The sequence below is a fragment of the Monodon monoceros genome, unplaced genomic scaffold (assembly GCF_005190385.1).
Source record: "Monodon monoceros isolate NGI ecotype Baffin Bay Population unplaced genomic scaffold, NGI_Narwhal_1 Super_Scaffold_3, whole genome shotgun sequence".
NCBI classification, from domain to species: Eukaryota; Metazoa; Chordata; class Mammalia; order Artiodactyla; family Monodontidae; genus Monodon; species Monodon monoceros.
Window position 1 is genome coordinate 20,398,820 of NW_021703780.1, and position 23,935 is coordinate 20,422,754.

Sequence of the window (23,935 nt, forward strand, 5' to 3'; positions counted from 1 at the left end):
GAATAATAACAATAATGATGGTAATAATAATAATAACTATTAACTATCATTTACCAGTTAATGAGCAACTTACTAATGTGCTAATTGCTTTACATCCATTCTCGCACATAATCCATACCATAATTCTGGGAGTATGGATATGTATTTATTCCAGTTTGCCAAAGGAGAAAGCTGCAGCTCAAAAAATAATTAGGCAACTTGTTTAAAAATCACACAGCTGTAAATGGCAGCCCTGGGATTTGAACCTCTGTCTACAAAGCCCATGCTTTCAGAGTCTACTGAGCACCCCTCTGAGAGAGTGAGATGTTCCTTTTCTATGAGCCATTTTGGAATCCACTTACCCATGGGTATTGTTTTGCTGGCTGCCACATGCGATAAACAGAGGGTTCTCAGGTAGGTTGCAGTTACTGGGGAAATAGTCAAATGAGTTAGGCAGTTTTCTACCTTCTTTTCAAGCATGAGTTTTTCTGAGAATCAGTGTAACATTTCAAACCACTTCCAAAAGTCTTCATGCAGAGGTTTTATAACTTAGCCAGGCAGGACTGGTAAAGGGCCTGAGCCCTACTTAATGAGGGTGGATAAGCAGGTGCTATTACGGTAACATAGGCAGCGCCACACGGCTGGTCACCCTAGACTCACAGCCTTCCCCTTCCCTCCCGATTCCACCTGCTGAGTTCTCCCTGCTGACATGAACCATCTCAGAGTTAGAGACTGAAAGAAACTGATTCCCAACTGTGCCACCTTTTGCCCATCTATGCTCAATGTTTTAATTTCTCATTCTCATTCCTTTAAAAACAAAAACTTATAAACTAATAATTAAATAGGTAACTAAGTATCCCTTTCTACAAGTGAAAAGGTTGCTGATAGAATGTAAGAGGTGAACTTTCTCCCTAACACTGAACAGAAGCACTAAAGGAGTGGGTATTACACTGTAAGAGTCTCTTCCAGAATGAAGACTCTTCTGAAGGAGAGGAAGCTTTGGAGGTCACTGAGGGAGTTTCAGGGCACTTATGAAGGAAGTATGAGCCTGGGGCAAAAGGACTGGTTGCTGGAAAAGGAATTCAGAAAAGAGCTGAAGGCAAACTTTTCCCATCAAAATCTTTCTTAGGGCCAGCTTTAAGCTGAGGAAAAGGTTTTCCTCAAATTCTCTTTTCTGCACCACCGGGATTTAGACGGCAGCCTTACAAGGTTAGCACTACAATTACAAATACTTTTTGAGTTAAGTAGAGTTCTGGCTGGGAACGTAACTACCGTTATTTCACTGTTTCTTTAGGAAAATATACTATGAGTTTCAAGTAACACAAATTTGCTTTGGAAGATCACGTATCAGTAAGTTAAGAAGTGGTTATAATGTGAAAATACATATGCTTTTCTTTCTGTCATGAGTTTGCGTTGTCTTTCTTTGGAGCATTCGCCAAATTTCCCGTAGAGTTGCATAAATTCTGATGAATCTTTCTTTGCAAATGTCTGTAAAGATACAATCAATTCATGGAATTTTCTGCCTTGATAAATTAAGACAGATCAAGAGACAAGAAATCTGTTTTTTCTCAGTTATCTCCTCCTAATTAAAGAATAAGGTCCAGCTACAGAACTTTCCTTAGCTATGCTGGACAACTGAGCCAAAGACAAACACCAAAATTGTTTTTCCAATTTAAGGATCAATACACTTGGACTTTATAAAACAAATAAATGTAGGTCATTCACTCTAACATGGCCATGTGTTATGAATCCCTCCAATATAAACTTAACTTTTTTCTAACACTACTACTAGTAGCCCACATTTATCAAGTGCTTACTGTAGGCTAAACCCTTTACATGAGTGATCTCATTTACTCCTCACAAGGCCCTATGAGAAAGATAGAATTATTACTGCCTACACTTCATGCACGAGGAAACTAAGACTTGGGGAGATTTAACAATTTGCTTGGGATAGGTCAATAGAGAGTGACACGTCTCTTAAATTCCAAAGTTCATCCTCTCTACAACACACATGGACTGAAACACCCACAGCCATAAAAGAGCTTGGGGATTTCAATGAAGGTTAATTTTCACTATTAAAAGTGCTATTTATATTGGATGGTTTCCATCTGCCACACTGTTACTTGCCGAGTCTTAAAAGCAAGGCTAAGGTTGAATTTATCAAAGGGAATTTTGTTTCAAATCAACACAATATATATAATTGTGTTGTATATACATATACACACACACATATATATATGTTGTGTATATAATATAAAACATAATATATAATTATGGTTAACATTCTTTGAATACTAGCAAATGTTTTAAGGGCAAAGGATCATCATGCAGTGTACACTGTTCTGGAGCTGTGCTCATACAGGCCCCTGAACTTATAAAGCCCAACCCTCCTGTGATCCTCACCCAGAATAGCCACCCCAGTGCAGCTCCTGCCACAGAACCCTCTTTCTCCCTGCCCGCTGCTGCTTCAGCTTCCCACCCTGCCATTTCCCTGCAGCAGGTGCTGCCTCCAGGGGTCCCTATCCAGACCCATCCCTACCCTGCTCAGTTCAACAGCGTGGGAGGGAGGGCTGCATCCTCAACGGTATGGTCGGACATGGGTTCTGAGAGAACCTTGGCTCCCTCAGGCCATGAACAGATTCTGTGAGAGCTGAAATGTCTACTACAGCTGGATCTGGGGACAAGACCAGTCTACCCTCTTCTACACACCATCTGAGTCTCCGATGGACGCTCCTCCTAGGTGGGCTGGGGAGGAACAGAAAAGGAGCTGGAGGTTGAGCAACTGTCCCATCTGGGCTAGATGTCAAATTCCAACAGAAGGCTGAGCTTTATGAATGCATTTATTTCCAATTTCATTTTGGAGTGCGGGGGTTAGGTGAAGTAACCTTTTAAACCCTAGAGCCCTGAGAGCTCGATCGGGTGGAGAGGAGGATGGCCACATCCACTGCTGGAGCTTGGGGAGGCGGACACCCCAGCCCACAGCATGGGGTCTCCCAAAAGAAACAGATGCCGTCCAGCTGTGGAAGCAGATTCCTTCCCACCTGAGCCATTTCTCCCAGACCACAAACCTTGCAATATCTACCTCTTCATCCCTAAGACAGGAGAGACATCAGCAAACTTAAACAGATGGGAGCTAGTTGGAGTTTTGAGAAAACAGTTTCCATTCTTTTCCTTTTTTTTTTTTTTGGCTACGCCACGTGGCATGCAGAACTTCCCCAACCAGGGATTGAACCCATGCTCCCTGCAGTGGAAGCACAGAGTCTTAACCACTGGATCACCAGGGAAGTCCCATTCTTTTCCTTCTTGATTAGGAGAGGATAGCACTTCATGAGACTTTCTTGTTCTTCATTTGATCAATTGAAAAACCTGAGAGTTATGTTGGGGACAGGGTAGCAAAGCAGGGAGTGATTGGAAGGAGAAATAGAGTAAGAATTCACCTGGTCCCATTCTTTAACATGAAACTTGTTAGACGGTAAATATTAGTGGACCAAAATGCCATATCATCCAGTCCTCCTAGGAAGTATTCTTGAAATTGTTCCACCAAAAATGGGGACTTTCTAGAATAAGTGGGATAAAGCTATGGCACAGAGAAAGAAAAATAAGTCAATAGATAAATGAATCAAGTGCTTCTCATGGTATCTTTATAACACTTTAAGATTTTGAAGAATAAATGCCTTTACCTTGGAAGCAGCTAACGTCTCACCATACCTGCAACATAAGCAATAATTTTGACTGTGAGCTGTGGTTTCCGCAAAGAAATGAGGCAAATTAATGAAGATAAGACTCCAGCAACATGTATCCACTATCAAGCAACTGCCTTTGAACAAGCAAAATCCATAAATCCAATATCCATTCTCAGAAAACTAAAACATTGGAAAGTTAAGGAAGTCACAATAAAATCGACTGCAAATATTTCTCTAGTTACACTTACATTTCCAAGAACTGAAGGTATGAACAGTCAACAATGGCATTTTTGGTGATGACTGCTCGGCCGTAGAGTTTCTTATAAATTTCCAGGAGATCTTCAACAGGCACATACCTGAGAAAAGCATTAGAATAAGAGTTGTTTTGATTCTGAAGTTGAAGATAATAACAGCAGCAGTAGCAGCTACCAGTTATTCCAGGATTATTATGTGCCAGACAGCATGCAAAGGGCTTTACATTCATTATTTATTTAATCCTACCAACAACCCCAAGTGGTTAGTGCTATCATAGTCCTACTTCACATACAGGAAACTAAGGCACAGAAAAGTTCAATAATTTGCTCAATGCTGCAGAGCAAACGGGTACCCTAATCAAATATTTATACAAAGATAAGTAACTATAAAATATAAAAAGAATGTTTAGTTTTGTGAATTCAGAGTTCAAGGAGCAATATAAAGTATTTTTATTCTCTTGAGTTGAATTACTCTCAGGAATCATTGTTTTAAAAATACCAAAAATGGCTCCTTACCCCAACATCCTACTTTCAGAGTACATAGTGAAAGGTAGTAAAAGAGAATTCTAAGTCAATCTTTTGGTTCACAGATATTAGTTATTTCAGTTGGAAGAAGAGCAGCATTTTAAAAATTAGATTTATACTGTTATCTTTTATCTTTATTTAAAAAAAACCTTAGAATATACCAGACAGAAATCACAACCAATAAAACCTGATTTTAGTGTATTTATAAGAAGGAATCTATTGAGATTTCCATTTTTTACTTCACAAGCGCACCAGAATGGTCCTCCCCATAAACATAGCTTAAAACACTAGACAAAATAACAAAAATATTTGCTTAGACGAATCACCAAGCTAAAAAGAAAGTGAAATTTTTCCAAAAGCCAAAAACAAATTGAAACTGGAAACTTTGGGAGGTAAGCATGTGGGAAGCCAGCTTTTGCCCTGGAGACATCTGCTAAACCTGGGAACCTAGGAGTTTTTTGTTTTGTTTTGTTTGTTTGATGGCTGTGTGGTATGCAGGAGACAGGAGATAAAGTATAGGAACCACCAAATACCAAAAGTGGGCCATCTCAGAGGAAACTCCTCATTAAAGGCTATACCTTCTGCACGAATATTAGCTAGAAATAAACTCAACATACCAACAAGGACAGCAAAGAAACCTGCCTGTCTTCATCTTGGCAAAGGATAGAGAGAGGGGAAAATATCTCCCCTGAGAACCGATAACAACTACCCAGCCCCACAAATGTTTTGTCTTTCATTCATGCCAGCTGTGTGGTCAGAAGAACTTCAAGGGTTGAAAGTAACTTAATGTGGTCCCAGGTGGTGCCTTGAGGTAGCATGCAGAAAGCAAGACAAACCTTCTCTGGAGAAATGCAACTCTAATGCAAGCCTCAAGTAATTCAAGCACCAGTGAATATAACCCAAAGAAGACAAGATCCCCGATGACGCACAATTTGAAATGGACGTCTAATCCAGTGCAGATGACTTTGTGTGGAGAGTTAGAGGGAAACCTCATGTCACTGCTACCACCACCTCTTCCTGGGACATCCAAAGGCCAGCTGGCCTCATCTGATCTGGGAGTGACCTGTTGGTTCTGGGCCTCCCTTAGCTCTAAGGTAGATGGACCAGGGATGGGAATGGGCAACTTGCCAAGCCCCCAGCTCTGCTTCCTCTTTGTTCTGTAAGCACTCCTCCCAATCTCAGCTCTCCATGCTCAGGGGCTGAGGCTGGGACTGAGGGATAGAGTTACGTCACCTGACTGCTTAGTAAACATATGAAGAAAAAACAAACAACAAAAAGTAATTACAGTAATATCTGGTAAAGCGGACTTGAAGGCAATAAGCATTGTGAGATATAAAGAGTCACCAGATAAAAAGTTCAATTCACTAGAAAAATATAAGACTTTAAAACTCGAATATACTTAACAACATATCTTCAAACACGTGTATGGCAAACTAACTACAAGGAGAAACTGAAAAATTCAACCATCACAGGGGGAGATCTTTAAACAAATTTCTCAGTAATTGTTAGACCAACCAGATAAAAATAGTAAGACTATCTTAATTATAGTTTACAAGTCTTCTGATTTGAGCAGTACATTTAATAAGCTTGAGCTAATAAGTATATATATAACATTAAATCAAAAATTGGAGAATTAACATTCTTTTCAAGTACAGATGGAAAATTGATAAAAATTGATCATATGCTAGACCTTAAAATCAAGACTCAAATTTCACAGGAACCGAAGAAAAGTAGAAGGAAGAAAATAAATATGAGAAAAAATAATGAAAGAGAAAAAGAACATATAGTAAAGAGGATCAACAAAGCCAAAAGTTTATTTTTTTAATAATAAAACTAAAAATATTAGACATGATTAATTGTTTAAAAATATAAGAGAAGGCAGGATAAAAAACATTATGGATAACAAAGGAATATAGGTACAAATAAAACAAGAAAAAAGCATAAGACATTATGAACTACCTTATGCCAAAATGTTCAAACACTTACACAAAATGGAAAAGTCCTAGAAAAATATAAAACTCTTTAAGAAGAAACTGAAAAACTGTACAGTCCTAAAACCATTTAAAAAGTTTTTTAAGAGTCCCTACTTTTTAAAACATCAGGCCTAGATAGCTTTACAGACAAGTTCTACCAAACATTCAAGAAATCAAAGTTATAATCTTACACAGACTTCCAGAAAATAGCAAAGGAAGGCATACTCCCCACCTGATTTCATGAAGCCAGGATGACTTTAATACCAAAACCAAGCACAGATAGAAGAAAGGAAAATTACAGTACAAACTAACTCATAAAAATAGATGCAAAAACCCTAAACATCAAGAAGAGGTGAAGCAAATATAAAAAAAGATGATATAGCTTTGCAAAATTGGCTTTGTGCCAGGAGGTAAAGTTGATTTAATACTTGCAAATAGATTAGTATAATTCACTATATTAACAGATTAACAAATAACTATCTCAACAGATGAAGAATAAGAGTTCATTACACATGAAATTAATTTATAATAAAAACTACTAACAAACTTGAAATAGAAGGAAACTTCATTAATTTGATAAAGGATACTCCCAAAAATCTACAGCAAACTTGATGAAACATTGAAAGCATTTTCTTTACAATAAAGAACAAGAAAAGTATGCTCAATATCACCACTTCTATTGTACTGGAAATACTAGCCAATATGATACAGCAAGAAAGAAATTATGGGTATAAAGACTGAAAAGGAAAAGCAAAAGCCACGAAGACCCAACACAGCCAAAAATAAATAAATGAATTTCAAAAAATTGTTACAATTTGTAGATTATGAATTGTGAGTCAATTCAAAAGAATCTCCTGATAATTAGAATAAGATAGCTAAGAAATGTTGCTAGATACAAAATCAAAATTAGAAAGTCACTTACATTTCTATACACCAGCAATCAATTAGAAAATACAATTGTTTCCAAAAGTTACCATTTATGGTGCTGAGTCTAATAAAATGTGTAAGACCTCGATGGAAAAACTTATAAAATTTTAGAGTCATTAAAGACAACTTAAATAAAACATAGCATATTTTTGGATAAGAAGACTCAATATTGCAAAATTGTTAATTCTCTTCCAATTCATCTCTAGAGTCAATAGAATTCTAAACAAAATTCCAACAAGATTTTTCTTGGAATATGGCAACTTGATCCTACGAAGAGCCAAGGCAAGAGAAGGGACAAGGTACATTTGAAGAAAAAGGACAGGTTGGGAAATCAGCCCTAATAGATGTCAAAATGTATTAAAGCTGTTGTAATTTTAAAAATCAGTATTGCTCAGGGAAAGTCAATTAGACCAACAGAACATGATAGAAAGCCCAGAAACTGACCCACATATGTACGGAATTTTAATTTATGTCATAGAGGGCATTACGGATCAGTGAGGAAGGGCAGACTATTGATAAATGGTTCTGAGACAATCGGTTATCTCTACAGGAAAAAAGTAAAATTTCTGTCACAGAATATACAAAAAATTAACTCCAGGTAAATTAAAAGTTAAGAAATGAAACTATAAATGATTTAGAAGGCTACGTAGGAGAATAACCTCATTCCCTCAAGGTAGGGAAGGATTTCTTAAATAAGACATCAAAAGTACAAATTACAAAAGAAAGGATTGATATATTCAACTACATTAAAATTAACAAATTCTGTTTATCAAGATACACCGTAAGTAAAAAGACATGCCACAAACTATAAAAAGATATTTATAACAAATAAATGATAAATGGACAAAGATTAGAAACCAGAATATACAGAGAATACTCAGAAATAAAAAGGACAACCCAACAGAAAAATAGGCTAAAAACCAAACAAAAGGTTTTCACTTAAAATGAAATACAAACAATTGATAAAATACAAAAGAATATTCAACTTCATTAGTAGTCTGGGAAATGCAAATTAAAACTTTAAGGAGATACCATTACACACCAAATAGGTTAGAACAGTTTTAAAGCTGGACAATACCAAGTATTGGAGAACACACAAGAAGCAGAACAAAGCTGATGGGAGTACAAATTGGGAAGACCATTTTGAATGACAGTCTGGGATTATTTACTTAAGTTAAACATGCATAAACCCTACAGCCCAGCAATTCCACTTCTGGTGCCACTTGCTTGAAAGACATTCCCCTCTGGTGCAAAAATACATGTGCAAAAAAGTACATGGCAACACTATGTGTAAAGCAAAAACACTTTACACTACTTACACATCCATCAATATTAGAATGAAGTCATTTTGGTATATCCACTCAATGGAGGACCATATAGTGGTGAAAATCAAGGAACTACAGCCGAACATATCGATACGATTAAATGTCAGAGAAATAATTTTAAGCAAAAACATTTTTAAGTTTAATTACATTAAATTTAAGCAAAATACATGCTGTGTAATTCTATTTATCTAAAATGAAAACCCATATAATATTTTGCATATGGATATAGCTACATGTAGTAAAACTATAGAGAAAAGCAACTAAATGATTAAGAAAATCTAGGGTAGTGATTACATCTGGTGGGAGAAAAGGTGATGTGATAGAGCGGGAAAGACTTGGAGCTTCTAGATACCAGCAATGCTCTACTTCTTAAGCTAGGTGGCAGCCACACAGTGTGCATCATCTTATTTATAAAAATACATTATTTTATATGTTTGGCATAATTCACAAATTTTTAAAAGAATCTACTTAGGCTATTCTAATCTTTAGTTTTACTTTTCAAAATTTACGAATGCAGAAGGCTCCTAATTACATTGCAAGTTATATTTCCTAAGGAAAAAATAGTCAAGCTCCTAACTGCCATTTGGTATCACACATTTAAATGTACATTGCTCTTACCAGTGCCGTGAGAGGTAATTAAAATTAAACTCAAACTGGCTCAACACGTCTCCTCCTATGATATGAGGAAAATATTTGCATCTGGTGAGTTAATGACAACACATAGCATGCTTCTTTGAACACAAATTTGCACAATCCAGATTATTAGTTCTTCACATTGCTATAGGTTTCCATTCATTGTTTTAGGTATAAGCACGTCTTTAAGAAAAAGTGATCTTTTAAAATTTTAGTGAAACACATGAATTAAGAAAGAGTCACCCATATAACCAAAAGGTTTTTTACTTTAAGAAGGACCATAAGGGTTCTTGTAAATAAACATCACTCACCAATACTTTGTATATTTAAAGGTAATTTACTATAGAAAAAAAAGATGGAGTTTACCAATTTAAAGCTAAAGTATTAGGAGACACTAGGCAATGAATTTAAATCCAATTTAAAAAGCAATGCTTTTCTAAAATAATGACGCAAATAAATGATAAAATGTAATGGGTTTTTTTACCGAAAAAAACATGCAACTTTACAGAAGTACATCTCTATGTGAAATGAGGTGTTACTGTACTCCAAACTGCAATATTAAAATAGAAAGCTAGTGGCAAGAGATTTTAAAAAATACACATTTAAGGTACAATAGTGACTGCAAGTGAAATATAACTAGCACAAAAGAAAATCTGGTAAATGTAAATAAACAGTACCGAAATCACCAGCCGGATGTGCCTCAGAATAGGAGCCGTGAAAATCAATCTGAGGAAAAAAAGAGACCCATTTGTTATATCTCACAAATTAAAGCCCACAATGAAGTGAGTAGTGAAGAGGTGACAGTCTAACCCAATGATTGTTGAGAATGCCTAGTGATGGACTCACTTTTCAAAGAAACATTTAATTTTATTGCTTTATTTGTTAAAAAATGATATTGGCAGCTGAGTTGTATACTTAATATCTTGAGACAGATAAAGCTACTGTAGACATTTGCATCGAACAGGATGCATGGAAAATCTCTACTAAGTGCAAGTTTAAAGTTGGTACAGAACGGTATTAATATCAATGAATGACCAGAGGGGACTTTCAGAAGCTAAGTCACCAGGTAAGATCACAATTTTTAGTGGTGATATGGCATCCTCATATAGAAAAGTAAGAAGGAAAGAAAACAAAAACATGTGAACTTACTTTTAAAAATGGTAGAACCAAGTAGTAGGTATTTATACTTTTGTTAAGAGGTACAGCTTGAATAAAACATACAATTTCTCAAATACTGTTTGTGACTAAAACAGAATATCACATCCATCGCTGTTTTCAGTGCACATTAGTCATTCTGCCCATGTGGATGAATTTACCCAGGAAGCAAGAAGAGTAAGAGGAATGAACAGGAAAGATGGAAATCTAACAAGTACCACGTTGGGCAAAGTCTTGTTTCCATGTGAATCTGAATAACCTAAAGTTTTCCTTTTCCTAAGAGGGTCAGTTTTGGATCTTGGGTATGACAGTATCACTCCCATAAAGCCATTAAAACCTGAAGATATGTACTCACGGCTCCCATTGTCCTAAGGAATCCTTGTTCAATATCCAGGCTATGCCAGCTGACATCTGCCACCATGTGAGAGGTAATTCCAAACAAGAAAGCTACCAATTTCTCTGTGTCCTGCCAAATGAGCAAATTAGAGTTGTGTGTGTGGGGGGGGTTATTTTATAAAAATCTTATTAAAGGATTAATACAGATGAATTCATTTCCATCGAGACTTAACAAAAAAATCAGAGACAGGTATATTGTAGTTTCCCAAAAAACACAAAGGACTTTTAAAAATGTTTTCGAGTGCCTTGGAACTGCTTTCAGATTAATTTACTATTAGAACAAAATGACCAAGTGACATAGCAAATTTTAAAAACATCATTTATTGCAGATAAAATTGAAGGTATAAATTTCAAAACACAAACACAAACCCATCATTTATTCAGGTATTAACTAGCCATCTACTATGTCCCACATGCTGTGTTTGGCACTGCAGGCATGACGGTGAGCAGCCCTCACAGAGTCTGGGGTGGGGTTGCGGGTCACAAATGGGGTTAATGTAGGAGCAGAAAGAGTACTTGGCAGGAACTGAGTATCTTTAGGGTTAGAGGCTGTGCCTACCTTATCCCAGGGAAGGGGGTAGTTCTCCCGGATATAATGAATGCTTGCATTAAGAAATGGAGTCCAGTGAGTACTCTCTGACACTTCATGAAATTGTCCTGACAAAACAAAAGCAACCCTCAGAATTCCTCCTTAAAAAGTTGGACATTCTCAATCAAATCTTCCACCACCACCTGATGTGTTGCTGCGTCCCTTCGCCTTCCCTCCAAGCCTCTTATTTTCCTGAGTCAATATTCCAAGGAAGCCTCTAGAACAGAAGGGCCAGTCAAAAGAAAAAGGAGCCTTAACTGCTCATAGCATCTGGAAACAGCTGGGCTGCAAGAAAAGCTGGAAGTATTTAAGTTCTGTGCCTTAAAGCTAAGGAGATAAGTTATCCTTTTTTTTTTTTTTTTTCTTTTTAGGTTTTGGGTTTTTTTTTCAATCTTCTTTTCCATCACAGTCAGCCTCCCTAACAGCACAAAAGACAAAAGTAGATACTCCAAAGGCTTTCAAGCATTTGAGTTTATAATATTTTTAAATGGGGTGTCCCATATGCCTCTTTATTCCCACAGGAGGGGTGAAAAAGACAGGAACTGACATCTACTCAAAACCTTCAAGTGCCAGATTCTTCAGGGAGTGTCACATGTCACAGCGGCAATCAAAAGCAAAACTCCACTCAGATCTCTCAGGTCAACTTTTTTATACCGTTGTTAAACTAAAAATAACCTAATCGGGTTTTGTTTAATTGAAGTATAGTTGATTTACAATGTTGTGTTAGTTTCAGGTATACAGCAAAGTAATTCAGTTATACATCTTTTTCAGATTGTTTTCCATTATAGGTTATATAGTCCCCTGTGCTTGATACAAATGAACTTATTTACAAAACAGGAATAGACCCACAGACATAGAAAACAAACTTATGGTTACAAAAGGAAAAGGGAGGGAGGGGGGATAATTTAGGAGTTTGGGATTAACAGATATACACTAATATATATATATATATATATGTATATATATATAAATAAACAACAAAGACCTACTAACCAGTTTTAAATCACTGGTCTCTCTGAAGATGATTTTCAAAGAAGTTGTAACTAAGCAATCTGATTTTCTCCAACAGTTTTCCTAGAGATAAACTTACCATTCCTATTCTACAGAATACAGCAAAAATCCAGAATTAAGTATACCAGTAGCTCTTTTGACAAAACTTCATTTAACCAAATTGCTGGATTAACTGAAGCTCCTTGTTCCCTCTGTAAATCATATGGACTGGAAGCAAAAGAAAGCCACATCCCAGGACTGCTGGATGCTGGCAACTAGCAGGCCACTGTGCATAGGCCCAAGCATCTCGGTTCCCATGGCTCTGTTACAGTTTATGGTAGGTCAGCCATGTCTGTTTCTAATCCTGTTTATTAAGTCAATTGTCCTTGTTACTATGATGATAGAATTTAATTAGGTAAATTGATGAAATATGAGTTCAAAAAGTGGCTTCTTTGGCAACTAAGTATCTAAGAAATTTAAGTCCTTTCGAAAGATGCAATAAAAGTGAATCACCAAAGAAGAAAAAACTGTTGAAGTAGATGTGTATGAGAGAAAGATAAGATTTAGAAAAACTGAGAAAATCTAGGAGGAGTCTGTGTGAAATTCCATGTAATGGTACATGTTTTATAATTCTAATTGACCTTTTCACTTCAGTCACATACTGGTCCCAATCTTTATAACAGATAAAAGGGTATATCTTATCTACTGATGTATTTAAAAAAAAAAAAGAGAGAGAGAAAATGCTGGAGTTTGCATTCCTCTTACACTCTTCTCAGAACCTTTATTATTGTGTTGGGGTTTTTTGGTCTCTAAAAAGGGCATATGTTAAGCAAAAGTATCTCAAATTTAATTGACAAAAAAATCATTTTTACTTCTTTCTTTTTCTGTGTAAGATATCAAGAAGCTGTTAAAAATATCAAGAGACATTAAAGCCTCCTAAATACAGTTTGGGAAATGCTAAATTAGAAGTTATAGGTTATCCTATTATTAGAAAGAACTACAACAAGCAGGCAAAATATAATAATAGGATAGAGAAAGGATAGTGAACAGACTAAGAGGGAAACAGGAAAAAAAACGTACAAATAGAGAAACACAAAAGCTGAGTTATCTGGGATCGTAACTAGAGGCGTGAGCAGCTCTAAACATTTCATTGACTTTAAATGTATCACTGTACTGGAAAAAAAAATGAGATAACGGCTGATGACCCTAAGACTCCAAAAATGGTTTATGTGGCAACCCAATGTACTGGATGTCTTTCATTGGTCCCCCCAGACTCACTTTCCGTCCTTCTCCCTCCTGCACTGTTCCTCTGAGGTGACCTGCTTCAACTGAATACTTTGTCCTCTGGCTTGAGGTGGGCTGGTTTTGGCCAATGGGGAGAACTGACAGGAGATCAGAGAAAAGGAGGAGAGAGAGGGTGGGATATTCACTCTCCCAGCTCCCCTTCTGTGGGGTCACAGGGGGCTGGCTGCGTCCCTGACTCAAGGTCTGGCCCCATCAAGCGACCCTCTCCCCACAGCTGTGTCTGCCCCCACCCTGCACTATGCCCTGCAATTTTCTTGTATCCTGTCCACACCTTTGTAAACTGTCCCCTTATAAAACTCCCCTCAGATTATTCAGTTTGAGTATATCTTCTATGCCTCCGGGGGCCCTGACTGAAACAACTCATAAACCCAGTTCACTAATAACACTACCTTGGATTTGCATAAGACTTGACAAAATAACATGCATTAATGGCAACAGCAATTCAGTAAAGCTGCAAAGCAGGCATTAATTATTACTATTAATTAAATAGTAATTAACTAGATATTACTGTGTTATAGATGTGGAAACTGAGACTCAGCATGGAAGTGACTTTTTCAAGGTCACATGCTAACAGACAACATAGAAGGAACAAAAACTCAGACCTTTTGATTTCTTTCAAAATGTTTTCTCTTACTGCCATGAAGCAGGAAAGCAAGTCAGGGTGCTTAGAATAAAGCTTTCAGAATTTCTATGCTTAAGCAGGTAAGTTTTGGTTAAATGGAAAATTCACCTAAGTCATTGATCAATAATTGTAGAAAATATAATGTGTTATTTTATGTTTTTTTGAGTCCTAGCTATTCCTATCACCCAAGGAAAAGTGACATCATTTGGTCTATAAATCTTTCGCTTACCTCTTTCGCAGATTCTGGGGTAAAAGGCGTCAGGAAACACGGTTCCAGCCTGATATGCATCCTGGTGTTCAAGTAACAGCTGGGGAGCAGGAAAATATAGAGATTAGAGGGCAAGCATCAACAGTCTGGGAAAAGCAGGCCCAGTCAATCTCCAAGTATGGGAAGTTAGAACAATGTGATGGCGGGGCAGGGAGTGATGGAAGGAAGGAATGCAGGAAGGAAGGCGTAAACAAAGAAATTATAAAAATTCATGTATAATCCAAACAGCACCCTGCCACGTAGAACTTCAAGTTCTTTCCTACCAAAAGTAGACAGGCTGATTAAGTAGTAGCAAAAACCACCTGTTTGAATTTTATCTCCTTTCACTTTTTCTGTCCACCCACTAGAGCAGGATTTCCCCAAGGCTATTTCACTGACCCAGAACTGGTGTGTGGTAAAATTTTCAATGATCTAGTGACAATCAGTGAAATGAGAAAAATAGACATATGTACATATATATGTGTATGTGTATATATATATATATATATATATACACACACACACACATATGTTTAGAGTTGCTACCTGTGCTTTAGAGCAAGATTATATCCTTTATAAGTTAAAGGTTAAGATTATAAGCTTTTGGAGAGTTAAAAAATATCCTTTCCCCCATTAAAATGACGTACAAGTCAGTGGTAGAGGTGTTCCTTTCAGCATTCTTCCTTGGTGGCCTGGCTCACTCCATCCCATTCCGACCCCCTTATGGCTGTGCCCAGACGCACGCCAGAGTCTAGAAAATGAAGAGTACATTTCCCAGCCTCTACCGAGGAGCCCACTTCTCCCCCTTTTGCTCCTTCAGCCAGCAAGGAAGTGCTTGGCCTTTCCACAGCAAAGGTGGAGGGGGCCCAGGTGATCACAGGCAGAGTGCAGGGCATCTATTTTGCTTGTATGGAGGGTGGCTGAGGTGATGAGACCCCAGAGCCAACAGTCAAGGTGGTGGCTTCTTCCTTTCCAAACCACACAGGAGACAGCTGGACGTGGAGCTAGTGAATGGGACAGTGGCTGTCTGATTGCATGGTGGTCCTGGCAGGCCAGTTCTGCGTGTTTTCCTGGGAATCCATTCTGGACACTCAGCTTAGAGCTCGCTCCTCCATTTCTCACAGTTAATCAGCACTGAATCCCCTAATACATGGTCTTATGCCCCTCTCAGCATACGCTAGCCAGAGGGGTTTCCATGATCTGCAAATGAACTCTGACACCATGGGCAAAGTAGAAGTCTGGCACTCCAACTTTTTAATTTTTCAGTAGAGACTTACTAATAACATAGGCTATATATGAAAGCAACAAAGAAGTACCTCAAAGAACTTAAAACATAAGGAAATATAGTATCATCTACTTTTTGTTTTTGCTTTTTCAAGCAGTGTCTCATCCCCAGTCTTCTAAAGATAGAATCTCTTCCATACTGATCAGTAAGGCTGACCATAGGGGTACAAGGCCAGCATATCAACTCCCACTACAGTGCTTGGCTCAGAGCTGCACATTTGATGGAAGCTAGTTCAGCTAGAACTTTCCCCAAGACTTCTCAGCTAGAGCTGTGGGGAAGATACCTTCCTCTCATCAGGGATTTTAAACTTAGAGGTTGAGTCCTGGATGGCCAGTGTCTTCCACTAGGAGAGAGAGCAACATCTAGACCTCTTGGTCCAGCTCTTTCCCAGGTCTATCAGTTACATGAACCCATAAAGTCTCCTTCTTTTCTAAAGATAGCTGGAGTTGGACTTTTGCCACTTAAAAGTAATAATTAACCTTATTGAATATTTACCTTCCAGCCACTGTTTTTCACTTTATATGCATTAAGACTTGTTGAATCTGCATCTCCCAGTGAGGCTGTGTCATTTAACAGGGAAAAATAATTCTAAAGTAAATTTTTAAAAGTAAAGGTGTCAAAAAAAAAAAAAAAGTAAAGGTGTCAGAAAAATAGTCAAGAAACTGCTAGGGGGAAAAAAAGTACAGAGGGAGGAGGTATCCTTCAGATATAAAAATGTATTTTTAAGCTACAGAAATTAAAACAGTATGATATCAGAACCAAAAGAGACAGATCAATGAAACAGAAGAGTAAAGAAACAGACTCAAGCATAGATAATAATTTAATGCATGATAGAGATGAATAAAGGACGGAGTAATCAACAATTGTGTTAGCACAATCCCATGGCAATGAGTATTCCATTTTTGCAGGGAATCCATACTTAGCCTAGGTGACGCTGACTTGAAGTTGACATTACCAACAACAGGTCACTGGATCACTATCATGCTTTATGTCAAAATGATACAAGATGAATTAGAGAGTTAAATGTCAAAAATAGAGCCATGAAATTAACAAGACACATCTTAAGTGAATATTTGTTTAATCTCAGAGTGGGAATGATATTTCTAAGGAAAACATACAGGCAGAAACCACAAAAGATGACGCACTTAACTACACAAAAATTTAAATGTTTCTGCATGGTTAAAAGCATCAGAAACAAATTTAAGAGAAAAATAAATAACCACAAGAATCACTTGACACATGACAGGCTACTATCTTTAATAAATAAGCCATTCTCCACATCAAGATTAGTATCGTAATAGAAAAATGAGCAAAATACACAGGGAAGGGCTTCCCTGGTGGCGCAGTGGTTAAGAATCCTCCTGCCAATGCAGGCGACATGGGTTTGAGCCCTGGTCCTGGAAGATCGCACATGCTGTGGAGCAAACTAAGCCCATGTACCACAACTACTGAAGCCCACATGCCTAGAGCCCACGCTCTGAAACAAAGAGAAGCCACCGCAGTGAGAAGCCTGCACGCCGCCATGAAGAACAGCCCCCGCTCGCCCCAATTAGAGAAAGTTCGCACGCAGCAACGAAGACCCAAAGCAGCCAAAAATAAAATAAAGTTATGAAAAAAAAGACATAGGCAATTCACAGAAGAGGCAATAGAAATAGTCAATAGACACTTGAAATATATTTAACCTCATTAATAGTAAATCAATCGTTTAAATGTCTATTAACCAATAACAAAATACCATTTTCACATATGAAATTGGCAAAAATGAAAAAATAATTTTAAAAAATAGACCATAAAAGTGAATCCATTTCCAAATCTGAATATAAAGAAATTTCAATGAAATACATGAAAAATTAAGGATATTAACCCTTTCTTGGTCATGTATATCTTCCCTGTTTTTTCCTTCTTTTTTTTTTATTTGTTTCTGGGCCAAGGGGATTCAACTATAGCAGGGCCAGGGCTGAAGGGATTTGCCAGGTAATGGATCACATACAAGGAGATCTAGCGTGTAAGAATATATATTGAGGATGATGGAGGCCAGGTTTCTCACTGTTGGAGAAAGGAGCTACAGATACACACATGGAGAAAGCTAGAATAAATCCTGTGCTGATGGGTTGAACTGGAGATGTTTTTGTGTGAACTCAGGGTTTTAAATAGGTAAAGAGACAGACACAAAAGCCAACTTCAAGTGAAATTTGGGACAGTTTGAGCATCAAGATAAATAATGTTAGTAATGTGATATAAACCACTGAATAAAATAGGAATCCATGACTGTATACGAATATAAAGAAATAGATAAATGCGGAATAAGGAAAAGCTCTACCTTACAGCAGAATGCTAACTAATAAATGTAGAAGGAATGATGGAATCAGATAAACAATTTGGCAACCATCAAAATTATTTCAGGCAAGAATAAGCAATGGATGCTAAAAAAGTTTGAGGAGAAACAGGATATTTACATTACTTCAATATATCTCCTCACAAAATATTTACTTACTAATTAATTTAAAAAGTAGAAAATATTTATTAACTTTCCAATATAAAAATGTGGCAGACACCATCTTAACCAAGTGATAAAATTAACATCAATAGGACTTCTGCTTCCAGAAGTGGGTGTACTTTTCCCTATCCTTCTTGCTAAATACAACTCAAACCCTGGGCATTGTATTCAGAACGAATATAAGATGACTAAAGGTGGAGATAAGTATGCAGATTGGCTAAGAAACTCAGGACCTGAAGAATAACACTGTGGTGAGTTCTGTGGATTTTCTTTTTACTTCATATATCCCAAACTGGATAATGGAAAAGCCAGCCACCAAGAAACTCCAATGCGTAGAGACAGAACAAAACAATGCCACAACAAAAGCCTGCTCTCTAGCCAGAGAATCAGGAAACGGACAGCCTAGCAAGACAGAGGACTTCTACACAATAATCTTTCTACTCTAGGTAAACATCACAGAAAAACCTGTGGTCCCACCCTTCCTCACCACCAGCTAAGGTCTAGTGGGGAGCCTAGACTTGTCCCCTCACCAGGCTGCAGTAAGGTGCCCCAGCACCCCAACTTCAGTGGTATCAGAAAAGGCTAAGGAGGGAGCCAGGACTTTCATCCCTCCCATCCTGCCCCCTACCCCTACCCTTTGATGTCAGTGAGACCATGAGGAGAGCCTAGGCATCCAATCCCAACTGGCAGTAACAAGGAATCTCTCCACATCCCCACTGGGGAGGGGGGCAGTGTCAGAAAAAGCCCAGGAGAAGTCAGGACATCCACCTCCAGCCAGCAATAAGAGGCCACCTCTGCCTTCTGACATCAGTAGAGGCCATGGTGAGGAGTGGCAATTAGGCACTCCTACCCCTCCTGGCCAGAGAGGCATCAGGGCAGGCCCAGTGGGGAGCCTTGAATTCTAACCCCAGCTGGCAGTTAGGAGGCATTGTCCCCTGACCCCTTCCCCGACCTGAGTGGTATCAGAAGAAGACAACTAAAACAGGAAGTTTAAATAAGATCCAGAGTCTCATAACCTAATACCTAAGATGTCCAGGTTTCAATCAAAGATCATTCATCATACCAAGAACTAGAAAGATGTCAAAAGGAATGAAAAGAGATAATCAGTAGATGCCAGCATTGAGATGGCAGAATGTTTCCAATTATCTGCCAAATATTTTAAAGCAGCCATCATAAAAATGCTTCAGTGAACAATTACGAACACAGTTGAAACAAACAAAAGAGTCAAAGAAATAGAAGATAAAAAGAAGAACTGAATGGAAATTATAGAACTGAAAAATACAATAGCTGAAATAAAAGTTCAGAAATGGTACAAGTTGACATCATGTGCCTTCTGGTAAGAGGCAATGAGAAGAATACAGCATCACTTCAATGGTCTATAATATTTCTGCCCAAAAATAACCTACAGGAGAGTCTGATCACGAGGAACCATCAGACAAAACCAAATGAAGGTGCATTCTACGGAGTTACTAGACTGTACTTTTTCAAACTATTGAGGACAATAAAGACAAGGTAGGCCTGAGGAACTGTTACATGTTGGAGGAGATCAGACAACTAAACACATGCTCCTGGAACCATAAAGTATATTGAGACAACTGGTGAAATTTGTAAGAGCCTGAGGATTGGGTGATAGTGTTATTTCAATGTTGATTTCCTGATTGTGATTATTATACTGTAGTTATATAGATACATATAGTAGTTATATATATGTATATGTATATACATGGTGTCCTTGTTTTTAGGAAATATAGTCTCTCCTTATCCATGGTTTTGCTTTCCTTGGTTTCAGTTACCCATGGTTCAAAAATATTAACTGGAAAATTCCAGAAATAAAAAATTCATAGTTTTAAAATTGGGCGCCATTCTGAGTATCATGATGAAATCTCGAGCCATCCTGCTCTGTCTGCCTGGAACGTGAATCATCCCTTTGTCCAGTGTATCCTGCCCATTTGTCTCCACTATTAGATCTACTATCAAGGTAGTGCAGTGCTTGGGTTCAAGCAGCTCTTATCTTTCTCAATAATGGCCCCAAAGCACAAGAATAATGATGCTGGCAATTTGGATATGCTGAAGAGAAGCTGTAAAGTGCTTCCTTTAAGTGAAAAGGTGAACACTGTAGACTTAATAAGGAAAGAAAGTGTATGATGAGTTTGATATACAGCAAGATATACAGGAAGAACTACTGTACAGTAAGAACAAACCTTCTAGCCATGAAATTGTGAAGAAGGAAAAGGAAATTTGTGCGAATTTTGCTGCTGCACCTCAAACTGTAAAAGTTACAGCCACAGTGTGTGATTAAGTGCTTAGGTAAAATGGAAAAGACATTAAATTTGTACAATATTTTGATAGAAAGACCATATTCACATAATTTTATTATAGTATACTGTTATAATTGTTCTACTTTATTATTAGTCATTGTTGTTTCTCTTACTGTGCCTAATTCATAAATTAAGCTTTTTATCATAAGTATGAACATATGTATAGGAAAATGCAGTATATATGAGGTTCGGTACTATCCACGGTTTCAGGCATCCACTGAAAGTCTTGGGATGTATCCCCCGAGGATGAGGGGAATTACTGTACACAAGGGTGTGTTGAAGGGTAATGATTACCACGTCAGCAACTAACTCTCAAATGGCTCAGGGGAAAATCAATACGTATACAGAGGCTCAAAAGGCAAATAGGATAAGTTATCGACAACTGGGGAAATTGGGTAAAAGGCATACAAGAATTATTTGTCTAATTTTTTCAACTTTTCTATCAGTTTTAAATTATTTCAAAATAAAAAGTTAACATAAGGAACTGGTTAAATGAATTATGGTACAGAAAAGTATGTAATGGTTTAAAATTATTCTGAAGATGTCTATTGATATGGACATAAACAGATATATGACTATATCTCTGATATGGTAAATGACAAAAAAGGCAAGTTTACAAAATAATGTGTAATTTAAAAAAAGAGAGAAAGTGCTAATAAATGCAGAGAAAATGCCTGGCATGATTTAAAGCAAAATGTTAACATTGGTTATTTCTAAGATTATTTTTTTATTTTTTACAATGAGTTTCTATTAGTTTTATAATTAGAAAAGACGAAATCTATTCTATGGGCAGTGAGGGAGGAGCAGAGCAAAGAGAGGAAAGCAACCAACCAAATACCATTGTTTTGGTTTCCTGGTTAACATACCACATTCTGTTTATTGTTGTAGAAAGAGAATAAAATCAAGGCAATAATGACCACCAATGTGAGGTACACTTGGTTCTTACAGTTCTTATAACTTAATAAGCTGGTTTTCTCAGCTTTATGCATTAGTCTCTTATTAACTTGATTAGGGTAAGTCAAAGTCATTAAAATGTAGTCACCTCTGGATGTATCAGCAAATGATAATCCCAGAACCAACAAAACTCAGACCCCGAATGTGCAGGGCTTGCTGAGATACTGCCAGCCTGTGGGGGTCTGTCTGGCATCCTTTGGGTAACCTCCCTCTCTATCCTTTCACCAAACTGGACCAATGAGTCCAGCAGTCACCAAAGAGCCGGTTTTAGTAGGGAGAAAGAGAAACTCCAAAGATTCCCACATATGGAGATATAAAATAGATCACCAATTCTTGAAAAGGAATTTTTTGACAACATGATAAAAGGTAAAGTAATCCCTAACTGTCTTCATAAGTTAAAAGGGGGAGGTGTGTGTCCTCAGGACATTTCCAATGATGACATCAGTATTTGGATTAGGACCAATGCTGAGGGGAAGTATGTGTGTCCATTTAACATGCTATAAGTTAGTGATAGGAGCTTGAATGCCTCTACTAGAAAATCACTCTGCTCAGGATTGATTGTTCACACCATGAATTAGATTCTTGCTTCTCCTCTTTCCTGTCGACTTTCTATCAGGGTCAAGGAAGATGACAATCAAATATAAATGCTGTTTTTTTTCCCTAGAGGGCCTGTTAAATTGGTGAATAAGGAAGTTGAAACTAATGACTAAAAGTGATTTATGGATGATGCTAGATTTCAGTTCTGCTGTTGTTGTTGTTTTTAACCATACTGATTTCCATACTGGATTGTCAAGACTCACTGGTAAATAATTTGATCCAATTCTGATGTCACGAGGGAATTTAACCATTTCTCTCAAAGGTAATATTTAAGAATCATCTTTGTCACAAAGTTTTATTTAGCTATAGGACTAGAAATAGTGTATAGGGCCAGAATGGGTTCAACTAATTTGAGGATGGTTAAAGGTGAGCCATCAGCTAGCCCTACCAAGAATACAGTAGGCAGAAAAATTAGAAGGATTATCTCAAGGCATACTTCTCAATAAATACTTCCTTCTTCTCACGGTGATGCAATTTTTATACAGCACACAGAGATAAGTGGTGGAAAATAAATGGCTCATCTTAGGTGCAACCTTTCTTTATAAGAACAAATAAGATTTAAATTTAAATGCTCTCAAATATTTTTCAAACTATCATTAATATAATGAAAATATTTCAATGATATTATTTAAATTATTGTATATGTTCAAGTTGTGCTAGAGGAGACATATAACCCCAAATATTAATGTTTTATAAAGACATATAAATGACTCTTAAAATTACTATTTCAATATCTGTTAGGACCTTTGTTTGTCACCTATGAGAGAAAGTTAATGCCCAAGGAAGAAAAAAAAAAATCAAACTTCTTACCTCTTTGTAGTTAACAGTCCTATCCTGAAGGTGGAGAAACTCCAGAGCTCTGTGACCTGAGAGAAATAAATACATAAATCAATTAAATTCAACTATAACTGAAAACAGAACTTCCTAGAGATCATTTTAAAAGGAAAATATATAATTTTGTGGTTGTAACTGTCAAGGAAGCGGGAAATGAAAGTTAACTTTGTACTAGTAATTTTCATTAGCTATAATTAGATTCAAACAATATTTATATTGTTATAATACAAATCAAAATTGCATGATGATTTAAAGTTTCTGCTTAACTAGCTCTTATGACCTTGGGTAAGTTACTTAATCTCTCCAGGCCTCGGTTCCCACCTATGTAAAATTAAGTAAATAATATCTACCTTACAGGTTAAGAGAATCACAGAAAATAAACGCTAAGTGAGGAGCTCATGGCTGACACATGGCAGGAACTCAATAAACAGAAGTTGTCATCACCATATTTTGCAGCCCACTGGGGTAGATAAACCCAAGTAGGAAATACAATACAGGGCCTAAACCATGGACTGAATCAGCGTCCCTTAAGTGTTTCCTCATCACTGGACTACTTCAGAAGGACAAAAGTCTCAATAAAGCCACCTGCTCCACCCACACGCCCACACCCAAAATACACGTGCACCCACACCCTGAATCTCCTTAGAATCAACGAACACTAATTATGAAGAGACATTCAGAGGTGATACCTTATTTCTACTGGAAGTCACATCCAATTTTTTTTTTAATTCATACAACAAAAATATAGCCACTACCATATTATAAGCATTTATACCATAAGAGAGACAAGGTCACAGCCCACAAATAACCTGTATATAGGATTCCAGTGATTTATAAACCCAAATCA

At 37.2% G+C, this 23,935-nt stretch overlaps 1 protein-coding gene across 3 annotated transcripts in view; it reads right to left on the minus strand.

The window, feature by feature from the left end:
- The window catches only part of GPLD1 (glycosylphosphatidylinositol specific phospholipase D1), a 49,485-nt gene that overhangs the window by 23,384 nt on the left and 2,166 nt on the right, over positions 1-23,935 (minus strand). For all 3 annotated transcript variants that reach the window (XM_029242631.1, XM_029242629.1, XM_029242630.1), the window contains exons 2-11: positions 23,065-23,120; positions 14,586-14,664; positions 11,410-11,507; positions 10,810-10,920; positions 9,977-10,025; positions 9,285-9,339; positions 3,911-4,018; positions 3,660-3,687; positions 3,417-3,556; positions 342-407 (exon numbers count right to left, since the gene is read on the minus strand). In XM_029242631.1, coding sequence (XP_029098464.1) covers positions 342-407; positions 3,417-3,556; positions 3,660-3,687; positions 3,911-4,018; positions 9,285-9,339; positions 9,977-10,025; positions 10,810-10,920; positions 11,410-11,507; positions 14,586-14,664; positions 23,065-23,120 — 790 coding nt within the window. The remainder of the gene's footprint in view (positions 1-341; positions 408-3,416; positions 3,557-3,659; positions 3,688-3,910; positions 4,019-9,284; positions 9,340-9,976; positions 10,026-10,809; positions 10,921-11,409; positions 11,508-14,585; positions 14,665-23,064; positions 23,121-23,935) is intronic.